Source organism: Podarcis liolepis (genome assembly GCF_965112155.1).
Source record: "Podarcis liolepis genome assembly, chromosome: 1".
NCBI lineage: Eukaryota > Metazoa > Chordata > Lepidosauria > Squamata > Lacertidae > Podarcis > Podarcis liolepis.
This window is the reverse complement of record NC_139554.1, coordinates 63,132,917-63,150,985: the sequence shown is the minus strand read 5'-3', so window position 1 is coordinate 63,150,985 and position 18,069 is coordinate 63,132,917. Positions and strand designations below refer to the sequence as shown.

The following is an 18,069-nucleotide window of genomic DNA, read 5'->3' as shown; positions in this document are numbered from 1 at the left end:
ATGAAATGTGATCCAAAAGTTCAATTAAGCCAGGATGGCAATATATGTTTCTAGGCCCACTCAAACAAGAGCATGCAACCATCTGAAGTCCAACATGTTCTTCACCGCTTTCATCCATTTCCAAGGCCAAGTATGACAGTAACACAGCCATAAAATAAATCAATAAATAATATACACAGAGAGAATTTAAAAAAAAACCTCTTACAATGTAGTGTTCCACGTTGAATAGGAAGAGATCAACATAATGGTTGAGGACTGCTGGGTTGTAGACTTGCTGAAATAACTGAACTTTCTTCCATTTCTCTGCATGAATGAAAATCCTGTTTGCCTCTAAAGAGAAATGTGAATTCTGATTAAGTGACAACACTGTTTCTCACGGTCCACTTCCATGTCATAGAAGTAGTACAGTGGTGCCTCGCAAGACGAAAAGAATCTGTTCCGCGAGTCTCTTCGTCTTGTGTTTTTTTCGTCTTGCGAAGCAAGCCCATTAGCGGCTTAGCGCTATTAGTGGCTTAGCGGGCTTAGCGGATCATCTGATAAGCGGTTTAGTGGCTTAGCGGATCAGCTGATAAGCGGCTTAGCGGCTTAGTGGATCAGCTGATAAGCGGCTTAGCGGATCAGCTGCTTAGCGGCTTAGGATCAGCTGATAAGCGGCTTAGCGGCTTGGGGAAAAGGGGGGGGGAACCCCGCAGGAACTCGAAAGACATTTTCGTCTTGCAAAGCAAGCCCATAGGAAATTCGTTTTGCGAAGCACCTCCAAAACGGAAAACCCTTTCATCTAGTGGGTTTTCCGTCTTGCGAGGCATTCGTCTTGCGGGGCACCACTGTATCTGGATTTCTGTATCATACAAGTTACTTCGACAGTATATGGTGTTTCCCAAACGAGTGTCATTTATCCTTTAAGGCTGCAATGGGAAATACCCAGATGATCCCAGCAATCTACATTATGTGTTAGGCACACAATGAGCTGGTTTTCATATAACACAAAGCCAAAGAATAGTTTAGCAAGAACAGGCTAGTAAATAGGCTTCCAGACAGATTGCAGGCATTTTATTCCTGCTTGTAAACTAAACCATGGTTAACGTGTCATCTGCAGACACTGTCATGGTTGGTCTCCAGACAAACCACAGACTGTAACCAGGAAAACCATGAGCTCAGGTGCTTTGCATACTGTGAGCTAAATAATGGCATGGCTTACAGTAACCAAGGAGGATCTTGGGAAGAGCACAGGAGGTGAAATCTCCTCTACAGAAACCCTCTCATTTGCACAAAGTCATGTGTCATTTGCAGTTCTTAAAATGTCGTGATAATAATAACAATAAGAAGAAGAGTTTGGATTTGATATCCCGCTTTATCACTACCCAAAGGAGTCTCAAAGCGGCTAACATTCTCCTTTCCCTTCCTCCCCCACAACAGACACCCTGTGAGGTGAGTGGGGCTGAGAGACCTCAAAGAAGTGTGACTGGCCCAATGTCACCCAGCAGCTGCATGTGGAGGAGCGGAGACACGAACCCAGTTCCCCAGATTACGAGACTACCGCTCTTAACTACTACACCACACTGGCTCACTATTTAGTTAAGCTGGATTCTGTGCTTTCAAAGCACATTTAGTGTAAGATCAAACTAAACCTGTAGAAAATTGTAAGCAGTTTGGCATCTTACTACAACTAGGATTCCTTACATAAAAATTACTTGGAAAGTGGACTACCGTTCTTTAAGTTATACTCAATAAAACAGTAGGACATTTTTAACAAGAAGCCGAAAGCACCAGCCTGAAGATGACGAGTGAGACCTCGTCGAAACGTCGCCTAGACACCCCAACTCTTACACGGGAAGACACCCGAAGACACCAAAACCTGCATTCCTGTACCCGTGAAAATCTACGAAAGCATATATATATATATATATATTTGCTTTCGTAGATTTTCACGGGTATAGGAATGCAGGTTTTGGTGTCTTCGGGTGTCTTCCCGTGTAAGAGTTGGGGTGTCTAAACGTCGCCTAGACACCCCAACTCTTACACGGGAAGACACCCGAAGACACCAAAACCTGCATATATATATATATATATATATATATATATATATTCATTCTACCACTTCAGGTGATTATAAGTTAAAAATTGTGAATATACATAGAAAGAGCTGTATCACCCTACTGTGTACAGGTGTTTAGCTAGTTTTAATATTGCAGATAATCAACTTCACACCTAACGTAATTAAAAATGCACAGCAATTACAGTCCATTTGCAAGACAGTTTTACAACTCTGCTTGCTCCTCACACAAAATTTAAAAGGTAAATTGCATGCTTCCAATTAGTCTTTCAAATGCAGTTTCATAAACTTCAAATTAGCAGGCAAAAGTCTGCAAACTGAGCTTGGCATTACAAACTAATGAGCAAAACCACCTTGAGGGGCATGTTAGTCATCACTAGACTTAGTCACCTTGAAGACAGAAAGAAATACTGTATATATTTATATAATTCACAAATCTATTGATTAAAAACATATCTAAATTATATAAAATTGATTCGACACACTCTGCCGTGCACTTTAGGCTTATGTTAAACTGTATTTTAAGTGGTTTGTCAGATTATTTAGAATCATTCCAATTATTAAGAGCTTAATAATTAGTTAAGAAACTATCAGTTAATAAACGATAAGCCAATTATTTGAGCAAATTTCCCCAAGAATTATTCAAACTCAATTTAATTCTGATATTTGTAAGAAACTTGTGAGGGGGGGGGCAGCGAGAAATCAATCAATTAAAAGCTATGGGTAGAATTCAACACCACACTCTTCCAAGTGTTCCATCTGCACTAGAATATCAGCTTGCCAGACAGAGGTTCTCCCTTCCCTGTCCCATGCACTGTTCTGAGGATTTCTCTTGATCCCCCAGAGTCAAATTGGAGGCGGGGTACCGGGAATGAAGGGAGATATGTCCCATTGCTTCAGTGGCAATATTTGTGCAGGTATTCTATGGAGGGCCGCCATTTTCCCATTCCTGCATTGATTGTTCAGAGCAAGAGACAGAGAAATCGACCACCCACCCACCCTGGTATACGTTTTTGGCTGCTGAATATTTGGAATACTGAGGACTGCAATACTCATTTTGATGGATGTTTTTAAATGGTACTTGATGTTGTCAATTAAAACAAACAAACAAACCACTCCTATCAATTGAAAACACCAGCCTGATTTCCTGAAAGAGTCGCACCTTGTGGGATAAACTGCTTTGTGAAAGTGATATTCCGGAAAATAATTATACAAATAACACAGGAAACATTTTCAACCACAAATTCGAAAACTACACCGTGGCAATAAAGATGTCTCTTCCTTTCAGTTGAAACTAACACTGTACGGCAAATTCTTTTCCATCACACTGTAGCCAGGAGTGACATCTGTAGATTTGTGCACACCTTCAACGGATAAGAACTTGTGCAAACAAAGGATAATTTGGTATTTGTGTACTTAGGATTACAGGAAAGCTTTCTCAAAAGCACCTTGGCAGAAGATTTTGTGGTCTTTCTGTTATCTGAAAACCTTATCTTTCGTTTATAATTCTGTTTATGTCTGGTGATAAAACAAACACACATTAAACTTTTTACCTTTTCAGTTTAAATAGGTAGTGATCTCCAACACACACTCCAATGCTCTAGCTCAAAGTTGGGGGGCAATATAGGGGTGGTTTTTTTTACAAGCGTATTGCCAAGGAACCTGGAATGACTCAGTTGCACAGGACCAAACCAGCAAGTCCCTGCCATTCTTTAAGCTCCACAGTTGGAGCTGGACAGGCGAACATGGGGTTGTCCTGAGTTCAAGAAAGGTATAGCACCAATAATGGGAGAGGCAGAGTCCTGGTGACTACAGCTGAAACCTCTTTATGTTGTGTAACGTTGACTAGGTCCTGTTTTTAGCGTTTGGGACCTACTGCAAACTCTGCCCCCTGGCAAAAAAAAGAGACTTCTAGATCAATTACATATTTCACTGTACATGAAAGTTCAACTCTCCTTGAAATCTAATATGGTACATAACACAAACATGTCACTTATTTATGGGGAATCCTTTGACAGCAATTGGCTCAGCTGCTGTGATGTAATGGAATTAGATTCACCATTTACATAGTGCCAAAAAACATGATGCAGATTTGGATGTAAATTTAAGAAATAATGACTATGGTTAAGAAGAAATACACCTCATCATAGTGGGGAAGACTATGACCAATTTCATGCAATTTCAAGTTGTCTCTCATCAAAATTTAACAAAAGCAACCTTACTGCACGTAGTCTACATGTCATTGGTGAAACTTCTAATGATTTTAACAGAGCTGGATAATGTTCCAAGTAAGCAAATCCTGGTTGATCATTTCACCATCATTCAACATGGAACAATTGAGACTAAAGGCATTTCTGTGTCATTCCATGGTAATAAATATAGCAGCGTAAAAGGACCTTTTAAGGCAGAAATCTATGAAATTCAGCATAGGTATTTCAATAAATGAACTCTTAGATGCTATGAAGAAATACCAAAATTAACTTCACAAAAACACATACAGCAGGCATAGGCAAACTCGGCCCTCCAGATGCTTTGGGACTACAACTCCCATCATCCCTAGCTAACAGGATCAGTGGTCAGGGATGATGGGAACTGTAGTCCCAAAACATCTTGAGGGCTGAGTTTGCCTATGCCTGACATACAGCAAAACTGCCCCCGAGTGATCATTTAAAACAGTGGTTAGCGATAAGCACTTAGATCCATTGGAGATGTAATATATAACCAACCTTAGCACTAACCTAAAGTTACTGCCTGAACACTAGAAATTTCTGATCTCTGGTCCCAGAGACTATATACTGGAAAAACCCCTGCAAAGAAAGAGGCTGGAGAGGTGGGGGAACAGCCTATTTTATCTATTTATTTAGGAAATTTCTAAACCACACCTTCATCCAAACACGGATTCCATGGCAATGCAAGCCCACACATGGTTAGCCATCAGCTTCACATCCTGGTTTAGGCATTTAGACATGATGTAAGCCAGCTTTAAGGAAAACAAACCAGGGTTAAGTCTATTATCTGTACAGGGCTAGAGTAGTAGTTCAATACAGCTGTTTGAATACTTTGGCCATGTGCTTTCCAGGAAGTAAGCACTTCCAACAGAGCAATGCTGACCAATGAATATTCCTCTACTCATTTATTTTTATTAATTTATTTCTGGCCCACCCTTCATCTAAAGACTGCAGGGTGGCATACAAGATAATACAAACCCATACCATAAAAAGGAGGAATATTAAAATACTATAAAATTTAACATTAAGATAAAGTAACAGCGGAAGCAATCTCAAAGATTCAAACATATGTAGCCCAAGTTTAAAAAGTGTGTTTACAAAGGCACCTAAAGGCAATTTTGAGGGGCCAATTATACCTCCAGTAACAGGGGGTTCCATTAATGGGGTGCCACTGTTTAGGCAAAATGGCACCTGATCTTTACCGATATTGTAATGAATAAAAATAGTTATAGTCTAATACAGGCATAAGCAAACTCGGCCCTCCAGATGTTTTGGGACTACAACTCCCATCATCCCTGACGACTGGTCCTGTTAGCTAGGGATGATGGGAGTTGTAGTTCCAAAACATCTGAAGGGCCAAGTTTGCCTATGCCTGGTCTAATGCAACACAGGTTCAGCTTAATATTCTTTGTTCTCAACCTTTTGTCTCGCCCTTTTCTATATATTTTGTGGTGAGGGGTGGCTGAATCACACAGAAGAGGCAGTGAGATGGTTTCAGTGTGAAAGAGAAATATATTAATGCCATTTGGAATCTCTTAAACCTTCCTCAAGGATAATAATAAAATAAAAATTACCAAATGAGTAAAAAGTTATGGTTAAGTAATTGAAAATATTAGCAAGCTATATATGCCACATTTATGAGCCACTGAGCTTCATTTTGTACTAATTCAAATATTAACCATAATTGGAATTCTTAGGATAACATATACTCAAGATGAATTATTTACTTTTTAGTAATAATAATGTCGTGCTTCTGAAATTGCTTTGACCACTAAACTATACTGGGTATGGGGCACATTGTACAGTTCTGATAATTGAAATTTAATAGAAAGGTTTTGCAAAGGAGGTCGGTGAACCTGCTTTCCTTTTGATCTTTCATCCTTGCGGGTGCTTGGATATTTCTTTAGTAAGAAAAGTTTTGCTGGATGAGTCAGTGCACTGAGTCATAGGCAGCTTGAAGCCTGTAGTGCTATAGACTAATTGGTAACAGTCTCAAATTTAATTAAAGCACAGTTGTCAGCTCAGATTACTGACTGACAATCCTACAGAAGTATTTTGTTTTTTAGGAAACTTGTTTTAATTGTTCTTTTATATTAAAGGTATTTTGTTTTCAGTTCCAAACCCCATTTAATAGGAAAAGGAGTTGTCCTTCTACTTTTCTGTATCTTCATTTATTTCCCAACATTTTCCAGAGCTGCCAAGTACTGTATTACAGCAAATGGCTTGCATGCCCCTTTAACCACATTCATTGAGCAACGTTCTCTATCCCTGACCTTGCCCCATCCTAAACGATTTAGCCAGTGTCTTATTATATTATTTTCATAGCTTCAATCTGAAGAAAAACGTGTATCATGTCTTGCCCAAACTGTTACATAAGACGAGCCCTCCTGCATCAGAGCAACAGCCCGTCTGGTTGCCAAATGGATGCCACCGAGAAGCTCACAATCAGGACTTGAAAGCAATACCCCTCCTTCCTTTTCTTGCTCTCAACAACTTGTATTCAGTGGCACACATTCTCGGAACTGGAAGGTTACATATCCACATCATGAAAAGCAGTTTTTGATAGACTTACTTTCTGTGGATTTGTCTAATTTCCATTGGAAGGCATCAAAGCTATTGGCCATCCCATCTTAAGGTAGCAAATTCCATAGTTTGACTATGAACCGAGTGAAGAAGTACTTCCATGTGTCCATCATGCATCTACCACCAATCAATTTCACTGGATAACCCTGAATTCTAGCATTGAGAGTAGAGGGGAAATGTCTCTCTTCACTTTTTTCTCTACGCAATGCCCCCTTGCTCCTTTTTACTAAACGAAAATGCCACAAACTCCTAAATGTTATGTTGGCATCTGCTCATTTTCACAGGTGACATTTCAGGCAGTAGATTTCAGATTTTAAGGTTTACTTAGAAGAAAGTATATAAAAGTAAACTTGGAAAAATTAGAACAATCTGATAATAGTCTTTTGTCTTTTTCTACATTACATATTTACATCATTTCCTGTATCAGAGGCGTTTAGGAGATGAGAAATACATTTACACTGTTTAAATTTTACAGTAAGAGTACTAATAGCAATAAAGAGCTGCTATGAATCATGCTAGATGATTGGTGCAATCATATTAATAGAAATAGAAGTTAAATGAATCTTCTGCAGAGGCAAATGCTCATTGTTCCTCATATGCTCAAATGTGAGAATTAAATTGTTGAAGATACTAACACATGACATTTCAGGTTCAACAGAAAGGACCACAATCAACCGTCCATGTACCTACTGATATTATTTCCTCAAAGTAATTCCCCTGTGAAATTGTCAAGATGCTTTCTAGACCCTGGAAATTTTAAGCAGTTGGTAATTGTTTGACTTTTTAAAAATATGTATTTTTACCAAGTGCTAATTAAAGGGTAACTTTTCTGATACATACATGAGTCAAGCGCATATGCCAATTGAGAAATAGATTTCCTTCCTCCATACAGAACTATAATTACATCCCTATCCTTAAACTTCAACTGTCCGAACCAGGTCTATTCAAAAGCAATGATTCTATGTTTCTATGATTGTAAGTCATATTGAATTCAGTGGGGCTCTCTCTCAAGTTAAGCAGTGTTAGATTGCAGCCTAAATTGTTCATGTGACCGATAGCACTTTCCTAAGCAGGCTTACTCAAATGTAAACATCCCATAGTTTAATAAAAATAAAAAAATTCCTTCCAGTAGCACCTTAAAGACCAACTAAGTTAGTTCTTGGTATGAGCTTTTGTGTGCATGCACACTTCTTCAGATACACATCTGAAGAAGTGTGCATGCACACGAAAGCTCATACCAAGAACTAACTTAGTTGGTCTTTAAGGTGCTACTGGAAGGAATTTTTTTATTTTGACTATGGCAGACCAACACGGCTACCTATCTGTACATAGTTTAATAAAATTTACTTTCAGTTAAGCGTTTCTAGGTCTGCAGCCTAAATCTAACAGTTTTGTTGCATGATAAATATGAGGCACTGTACCATAATATTCTACATAAACTTGATTGTGCTAAGATGATTTCCATAACAAGATTGCCTTTTTCTTTTGAATTTGCTACTCCCTCCAGATATAAAAATGTGGCGCACGGTGGGGAGGTGTCTTATTATTAACCAACTTTGAAAGGTACAGATATATACTGATTATGAATATTCACTGCATCAATCAGATTTTAAAAAATTATTATTTTATTAATGGAAAAATTATAAAAAGATGCATCTTATGAACCTTAAATTATACATTACTTGTTGGATTTAATAACTTTGTCTCTCATATGAAATGGCTTATGCCCAAATAATAGTTATGCCACAATAACTCTGTTATCTCAAAACAGCACTTTAGGATATAAAGTTTTAAAACTGTTGTTTTGGTTGTATTAATTCACAAGTCAAGTAAACACATTCTATTTATCAATTATTTCAGGTACAGTCTATTTACACAAAAGTAGAAGCTACATAAGATACCAGAATTTTATCAGGTTTTTCATGTCACAATTCTTAAGCCCAATCATTATTTGACTCTTGAAATTTCATATATTGATTTAAAACTATGCAGAAGAATACCGAGAAATAAGAAACATGTAAAAACATGATTGAACAAATATTGGGAAACGTTGTCCTGATTCTATATGCATAACTACCACTCTTCCAGCTCAGAATTAGCTTCCAGTGAAGTCATGTATGGTTAAAAAATTGCCTGTCCCTGAGACAACTTTAATTCCAGCATTTTTTTATAATACAGATGGTTTCAGTGGCATTTGTGTCACTAACTTTCATGGCACAAAGTGTTAATGTTCTCCTAGGACTATCTGGTGCGATAGAAAACTGAAAAACTAAATCACTGTGTGTAAACTGGTCCTCAAATATTTATAAAGCTAGCCAATCCTGGGAAGAGTATAGAACCACTTATTCCTATCACTATTTCTGGGACCAGTGTCTCATTCAAAAGACTTAAGATTACTTTCTTGTGAGTAGTTTTGCTAAAGAAGTGCTAAGACTAATGCTGTAGCACAGAGGGAAAGCGTACACAGCGTCATTTACGAGCTGAGTCATCCCACAGCACTGCATCTTTTTTATTATAACATAGTGCCTTAAATAGGCTCCTGAAATACTATCATTTGTTACGTGATATATAGTGATAGCAGCAAGCTAACTTAGTATCACAGGAAAATGAGATCAAGTGCATACACAGCACGGCTCTCAGTGGGCAGACCAAGTGCCTTGCTGTTTTCTTTCTTGGTAGACGCTACAGGTTCTCCTTCAGTAGAAATGTACATAGGAAGAGAGTTGGTGGGAACTGCAATGACGATGGTACCAAGAAGGTCTAACTGCTGAGAACCAAAGTACAAGTACAAAGTCTAGACAGGTTATGAAACGCTATAGCAGGATCTGCGTAGCTCAAACTGCTCAAAACTTCTGTGTATCAAGCTGAAACTCTGAACTCATTGTGCACACTGCAATGTAAGTGAACACCTGCACAGATCCATCAAAGAATAATTTTAATATTTTATCAGGCTTTTTTGCCACTTGTTGGTATTTGGGAGCACACTTTGTGAACCACATTTGCAATAAAGCCAACACCCTAAAACAATGGTACTGCTATCTTTTAATTTGTGCAAAAATTCACAACACTCCAAGGAACACCAAGAACAGCAGAAGGCTCTGTGCAGGCCATTGCATTTGTGAAGCCTTCCAGTCTCCTGTTTTATCTCACTGATTATTGGTGCTATCAGAAAAGCTGAACTCATTGCCTGGTAGGCAAGAGCAAGGGAGGAAAAAATTCACATGAAAGCTAAGTTGCTAGATGCAACCGTTGGTTTTCGCACTTAAAGCTACAGTAGATGCCTGCCCACCAACCCAATCTTGGCAGGCACATCACAGGTTCAGGGCCAAGACATTTTATTCTATAAAATGTTGCAACTACATTCATGTCTTCATAACAAAAGGACTGTATTGAGCAGTTATGCTTCTGAAGCATTTTATACTAGGTATAGCAAATAAATCCCAGCATATCACCATGTGTACATATGCTATAGTAAAAGATAAACTGAAATGATCCCTGAAAATTCCTTCATACGGCTGCATATCCTAAGCCTGCTGCTTTATTTGCAGAAGCAGCTATTTCCGCACAGCATATCAAAACTTCATACTTCAGTTAAGGAGACCAAAATTTCTGAGGTAATAAGGTGTGAGGAAATATAATCTAACATTTTATCCTCATATATTGTCCCCTATTTGGAGGCTGAGATGCAAGCTTCACAGATACATAACAGATAATATGATGTGCCTGGATGGTGAGGCCATGAACCATAGGGATGGGATGTATACCTAAATGTGGTATCAAGAAAGTCCCACTTTAAGTCCCAGATTTCAGAGAGAAATCTGCTCAACTGTCTCCCACTGAAATCAATGGGACTAAAAATGCTTATCTTTGAATTATGGCCAATCATCCTTATTTGCTGGCTTGCAATATGTAGTTTAAGCAGAGGCAGCTTTTGTCACTTTTTAAAATAACCTATACAAATCACTTCAATTCAGGCAGAACCTGTAGGAGTTAGCAACAGCACAATCTGATACATGTCTACTCAAAAGCAAGCTCCAAGCGAGTATAGGATTGCAACCCAAGTTGTCTTTAATATTTAGCTGAAACGGTAACATCACAAAGCAGTTATGGCATGGCTTATTATATCATGCTGCAATCTTATTTATGCACGCTTAACTGGAAGCGAGCCCAATCACACTCAATGGGATTTAGTTCTCAGGAAACCTGATGATGATGAACTGTTGGTCAACCAATGGCAAAGCAACCAAAATAAATGTTTTAGATGGCCAAGAAGACCTAAAATTGACAGCTGCTCCCACTACTCTGCACAAGCCATTGCACCTTAAATTCAAAATTATGACACAAGAGAATTTTACGAAAACAGATTTCACATAGTTCCCCCTCACCATTTTTTATTTTACAAAATGCAGCACCAACATTCATGGAAGACTTATGGGAAAAGGCTTCCTTTCTCCTCCGAAGCCTTTTATACTAAGAATTCTTCTCTCGTAAGCTATCTACCTTCCTTCCCACGAAGGGGTGTATGAAGTTACCTGCGTTTTTTCTCTGGCACAGTGAAAAGCAGTTCTGGAGCGGGAGCAATTTCTAGCCAAAAAAAAGAGCCATTAGGAGAAAGGTTTAAGATGCTTCCAGCTCTGGTCTTCTTCCATGGAGGACTGCTGCTTCATTTTGTAGGAGGGGGAAAAAGTCCAGGAAAAGCTGCATGTGATTTAGTGCCAAGCATATTTTGGCCCCCGGCTCCCAGAGAAACTAGATACACTTAACATCAACACAGAGGCTGAAATAAACAATGGTTAAGAGGCATCAATGTGGGCATCTCATTGTACAGCCTGTACATTTTAAGACCAATGCTGCCAGTCCCTTCTCAGCTCCAGCACGCCTACACTTCATCTATTATTTTGCAGCCCTCCCACACTTATTTGCTTTGCCCATTGCTGGCTGTTATCGCAAGCACACACAAAAAGAACAAGAAGAAAAATAAATGTCCTCCAGCCATTTAGCTACAGGACCCTCCAAATCACAGAAGATGAGGGACAGGCACTAGTCGAGGTATGAAGTATTATGGGTGGTTTTGGCTCCACAACCAGATATGCCTATAAAAAGGTTGTGTTGATTTGACCTTTTGTATTATTCACTACAGCTCTGTACATACTAGCACAGAACCTTTGGGGAACTAGAACAAAAATACCCTAAAATAATAGTTAATATAGCAAGTTTTACAGGAAGTATGTTTCAGCAGGCTTACTGCAGTAGGCGTTCCATTGAGAAGAAAATGAACTAAAAAGGGAGTGACTCATTCATACAATGTACTTCAGAGAATACTGCACAAAAGGGATTTGGGAGGAAAGGGTTCTAAAGCAATGGGTAGATACTTAAGAGTTTGCCTGGAAATCCAATCCCTTACATTAAGTGAAAGTTTTCCCACAGGCAAGAGCAAAGAGTTCAAACCTATTTCAAAGAGCTCTGATCCCATCACCCAAACAAACCAGTATGCTCTTTCTTCATTTTCTGCTATGATACATATTTTGTCAAATATATTCAGTACCTATGAGATAGTTACAATTTGTGCCGTCAAGCCTGCAAAAGGAACAATGTGCTAAAACTGCATTAGAGTAGGTCAAGAGATGGAAGGAACTGGAAAATGTAGTTTCTGTCTATCACAGAAGCAGCCTACATTTTATAAGCAACCATAATAAGGCAAGCAAGTTTTGGCCTTGATTACTGACCTATGACCTCAACTTTAATGAAGAAACTGCCCAAATAATATTAACTCTTTGTGCAATATTTTGCCCAACAAACTTGGCTGGCACTCATACACTACCCTCCATGTCAGAATCAGAATACTTGCCATCCCCTAAGATAAGAGGATATAAACAAAAATACAGAAAAGTAGTACCTGCTTTCATTCTACATCATCGTAACTGCATAGCTGTACTCTAAAGAGGCATAACAAAAATCCACTGGTGTGTAATAAAGGTATTTTGAAGATACTATCATTTACAGAAGCATATAAGTGGCAGCCATTCATGGTTATGAAACAGCATTTAAAGTTCTGAAGTAGCAGCGTCCCTAGCCAACACTGAGACTGAAGCCATAGAACAAAATGACCACAAAATTCTTCCAGAGGGGAATCCTGAGTAGATAAAGTGGCTGCTGAAGCTTGAAGTTACAGATTAGACAGACCAGAAATTCACATATCCTTTTAAGCTTAACATTTTTATATATATATATATTGGTTATTTTTTAATAATTGCAGTTTTGGTGTTTAAAGGAGAAAACATTGATGATCCTATGCCAAATGGAGCCTCACATTTTGCTTCAGGAACACATAAATCTTTGTGAAGCACACTTTTGTGGCTTACAGTATCATTTACCAGTGAATGTGAAAACAAATATGATTTTTTTCTAACCCAAATCCCGTATTGTTATTATTATTATTATTTAAAAGCCATATGGTGCAAGTATTTCTAATCATTCGTGTTTTCACTCTGAAAGTTGCAGTTGACTTTGCCTGAAATCTATACACATTTACCTGGGAGTAAGTACCACTGAACATTACTTTCTTATAGGTAAAAAAAGGTAAAGGTAAAGGACCCCTGGATGGTTAAGTCCAGTCAGAGGCAACAACGGGGTGCAGCAGTCATCTTGCTTTTCAAGCCAAGGGAGGCGGTGTTTGTCTACAGACAGCTTTGCGGGTCATGTGGCCAACACGATTACACTGCTTCTGGAGCAACAGAACACTGTGATGAATGCCAGGGCACATGGAAATACCATTTACCTTTCCACCGCAGCGGTACCTATTTATCTATTTGCACTAGTATGCTTTCAAATGGGTAGGTTGGCAGAAGCTGGGACAGAGCAACAAGAGCTCACCACCACTGTGTGGATTCGAACCACCAAACTTCTGATCGGCAAGCCCAAGAAGCTCAGTGGTTTAGACCACAGCCACCCGCATCCCAAGACTTTCTTATAAGCAGGCATGCACAGGATTTAATTATTAAGAACAATAAACAAGCTGCACAATTCTGAATTGTCATAGCTCTCAGAAGTCTCAACGGAACCTGTAGCATCAAATGCAACATACAACAAAATAATAATAATCAAAAATTCATATGGGAACGTCTTAAGAAATAGATTTTCTTATCTGTGTATAGTTAGAGATGGTATGTTAATACACAGATTAACACAGGACTTTTCAGTGTGTGTGTGTGTGTGTGTGTTTAATGTTCAAAAGCCTTTTGGAAGCCCATCTATGCCACATCTACCTCATTAAAGACCAACACAAAGTTTGTTCAGCTTCACTGCAAGCTCCCTCTTTCTTCAGAAATCCTTTCACGCTTTTCTTTTTTGTCTCGTTTGCCAGGTGAAGGCTTATGGATCTTATAAGAACCTGGAATGCTGGGCGGGGGGGGGGTCCAAACTGGATGACATTATATATGGAGGTGTCAGAATCAATTGTTGAAAAGTTCTTCAAGGAATATGCCCTGGTCATCCTCAAGGATGTAGATAGGGTTCTGTGAGATCCACCAAAGGTAATGTGGAGCCTGGCCATCTCTGGTGGTGGAGGTCAGCAAGGAAGAACTTTGTGAGCCACAAAAATTAATGCCTCTCTTGATGAGCGTAGGATTTCTCCTGTGCTAATAGGTGATGATCTGCCCACTTTTTAAAACTTTAGACGGAGATAGCCTGGCCAGGTTTAAGTTCACATACAACATTTCTTTTGGGAAAAAAGTTGTGCAACATGTGGTGGCTGAACAGCTATAGGAATTCCTGGATTTAAAAATCCTTCCTTGATCTTTGTCCATTTGGTTTCCAACCTGGATATGGGATGGACACAGTTTGGACAGCTCTGGTAGATCTCTATTCTGAAATATACATGGGAAATGTTTCCCTATTGATCTTGCTCGCCCTTTCTATGACTTCTATGTTGGACTTTCTGACAACTTTTAACTTGCATCTCACGCTAGATCCTGTGGCCTTCCCTCCAGTCAGCTTCATATAGAAATAGAGAAGTACTGTATTATCTTATCACGATCATCATCATTATCAACAACAACATTGTTGTAGTAAGCAAAATACATTCAAGTCAATCACAAATCAGTTCAGTACAATAGAGAATCTTCAAGGACATAAATTACAGAACAATTTCATCTATAATTTACTCTAGCTGTAAAATAAAGCCTGCAATTCTTTATTATTATTCAATCTACTTTGAAAAGAAATTTCAACTTACCTGTCCTTTACGTGGTGCTAAAAAATTAACAACTTCCTCAACCATAACTGGTATATGCCGTTGTTGATAGTCTTCATTGTCTGCTCCGCCATTTAAGTATTCATCACCATGCAAATGCAATTTTTCTTCAGTTTCACATTTACGGGTTAATGAAGAGTGTATAGTTTTTACCCATGTACCTAAGCAATTTGGGCTTGATCTAACTAAACTGTGAAAAGGAAATCGGTTGCAGGTCTTGCATAAATACAGCAGCTGGTACATATTGCAGGTAAGTTTGATTGAAGGGCAGGGTATAAAAATAATAAAACAAAGAAGCCAACCTGGGGGGAAAACATATTAGAAACCAAAATTAACATTTTTAAAATGGCTTGTATTAAAAGAAGAACTGTATAAAAGCAATAGTAATTTGTTTTACTAATCAGCACAAAAAGATTTCAGTGCCAGTAAATGTTGCAAGATGCTATTTAACATATGCCACTAATGATGCTATTGTAATTGGCCAACTCTAGTACTTGCAAGTACTCCACTAGCATAACTTTACAACCTGAGCATCTGTTACAAATTCAACTGTTCTCAATCACAGATCTATTCAAATATAAACCATATTGACATATATGCCTCATTGAACACAGTGTAGATTGGGGACACCCAAACTGCTCCTAGTTCAAAAAGATTCAACCATAATTGGATCAGTATTGAGCAGTAGCCAGAACATGATGCTTGGATAACAGAACCCTGCTTCGCAGTCTGATTCAGTCATGACGTTCACTGACTTGCTCTGGGAAAATCACTGTCTCTTAGTCTATATTCCATCTCAGAGTTGGTGTTAGCAAAAATGAGCTAAGAATTTACTCTACAAATACTATTAAGTATATAATACCTTTCCAGGATGAAGCTTATAACTAGAAGGCAGACATTATCATGGAGAAAAATATGGAGCATATCCTATGTTTGCAATCTCATAGCATTGCCTGTGTGCTACATGAACATTTCATTGTACATTCTTGCTCTCAATCTACAGTGGTGCCTTGCAAGACGAAAAGAATTCGTTCCGCGAGTCTTTTAGTCTTGCGATGTTTTTCGTCTTGCGAAGCACGGTCCGTCGCAACTGCGCCTCTTCAAGCGGCTTTTTTAAAAAAGCAAGCCCATAGGGAAATTCGTCTAGCGAAGCAACGCAAAACCGAAAAACCCTTTCGTCTAGCGAGTTTTTCGTCTTGCGAGGCATTCGTCTTGCGGGGCACCACATGAATGTTCTTTTAGAAATGGGAGTCTTTATGCAGCTTGAGAATATGAACTGTCTGCTTCAACATTTGAAACCTACTACAGTCGTTCTTGAACGGAATCCATTCTGGAAGTCCGTTCGACGTTCGAAAACAAAGCCATGGCTTCTGATTGGCTGCAGGAGCTTCCTGCACTCAAGTGGAAGCCGTGTCGGACTTTTGGGTTCCAAAGAACATTCGCAAACCAGAACACTCACTTCTGGGTTTGTGGCATTTGGGAGCCAAAATGTTCGAGTCACAAGGCGTTCGAGAACCAAGGTATGACTGTACCTGGCCTGCTGATCTATGCAACATCTTAAATGGGTTTATTAGGGGGCTATGCTTCAGATGATGAGATGCCGCCCTGAGACCTCCGGGTATAGGGCAGTATATAAATAATAATAATAATAATAATAATAATAATGCCCTCTGAATTGCAGTTTTTGTTTGTTTTTTTAAGGCATATTTGCCTCAGAGGAATCTATCCTAATCTGGTGGATTTAAGCAATACTGCCCACTGTAAAACATGCCACTTTGGGGAAAAGTTTTAGAGTGGGTAGTAGCAGCTCAACTCAGGATGATGCTGATTATTCCAGGCTGGTTTCAACCTAATTTCCGGACCTTGTTCACCCTGATAATGACATGCACCAGGAGGATGAAACACAATCCTATTGATTATCTTGTGTTTTTCAATACAATCAGCTGTGATACTTTTCTGGGCCACGTCATTAGCCTCCCATTCGTCATCTCCCTCCATGTCTTTCTCCAGAATCTGCCACCCCAGGTCTGACACTGAAAGCGCCAAGGGACTCATGACAACTGCTGTCCAATACCATGCCTTCCGATTATATTGTCATCCATGTTATTTCACTTTGACATCATTCTACTGGGAAAGATCATCCATTCAGTACACTGAAAATACTCAACTTTATCTCTTGCTTCAACCAGCCAACGCCAGGGATACTATGGAAACCCTGAATCAGTGTCTAGGAACAGTTCTACTGTAGATGCAGGTGAAAATCCAGTGACTAGAAGTTTTGTGGATATGGACATAGATATGCAATCTGTTTTGGATGGAGTTAACACTCTCATAGAGTAGGCCAGACCCAGCAGGCTCTTCTTATGTTCTTAAGAATCAAGTATAAAGTCCTACTGGATCCAACATTATCACTGAATGGCCAGGTTACATAAGTAACTATGAACACTTTTACCAGCTTCAGATGGTTCACCAGCTACAACCCAGCTAGCCTCAGTCATCCATGCACTAATTAGATCTAGGCTGGACTATATAATGCTGTCTACACAAAGCTGCCTTTAAACGCAGTTTGGAAACTAACTGGTGAAAAATGAGACTGCCAAAATGTTTGTAGGAGGAGGATTATGAGTAACAGTTTGCAATTTGTTTCCAGACTCAATTTAAAGTGCTGGTGTCAAACTCTAAAGCGTTAAATGATCTAGTACCAGGTTATCTGAAGGGCCACGTCCATCCATATTAAACTAACTGAGCCCTAAGATCAGCATCTGCAGTCCTCTGCTTTCTGCCCCCCCCCCCCCCAATTAGTAAAGATTACATTGGCAGGATCTTCCAAATGTGCAACTGCCTTCCTAGGCAGCTACATCTTTCGACTCTTTCTCATCACAAGCAATCTTTGGAAGGTTTTTTTAATTGTACAAGGATTTTTCTGAGTATCTTTTTTTTTGCTTTTGCAATGT

General features: G+C 39.0%; 1 protein-coding gene across 4 annotated transcripts in view; it reads right to left on the bottom strand.

The window, feature by feature from the left end:
* METTL15 (methyltransferase 15, mitochondrial 12S rRNA N4-cytidine) overlaps positions 1–18,069 on the bottom strand; it is a 94,324-nt gene that overhangs the window by 69,325 nt on the left and 6,930 nt on the right. For 3 of the 4 annotated variants that reach the window (XM_083464885.1, XM_083464883.1, XM_083464884.1), the window contains exons 2-3: positions 15,098–15,417; positions 14,773–14,856 (exon numbers count right to left, since the gene is read on the bottom strand). In XM_083464885.1, coding sequence (XP_083321011.1) covers positions 14,773–14,856; positions 15,098–15,358 — 345 coding nt within the window. In that variant the 5' untranslated portion in view covers positions 15,359–15,417. The remainder of the gene's footprint in view (positions 1–14,772; positions 14,857–15,097; positions 15,418–18,069) is intronic. The other variant, XM_083464886.1, reaches the window with a different exon arrangement.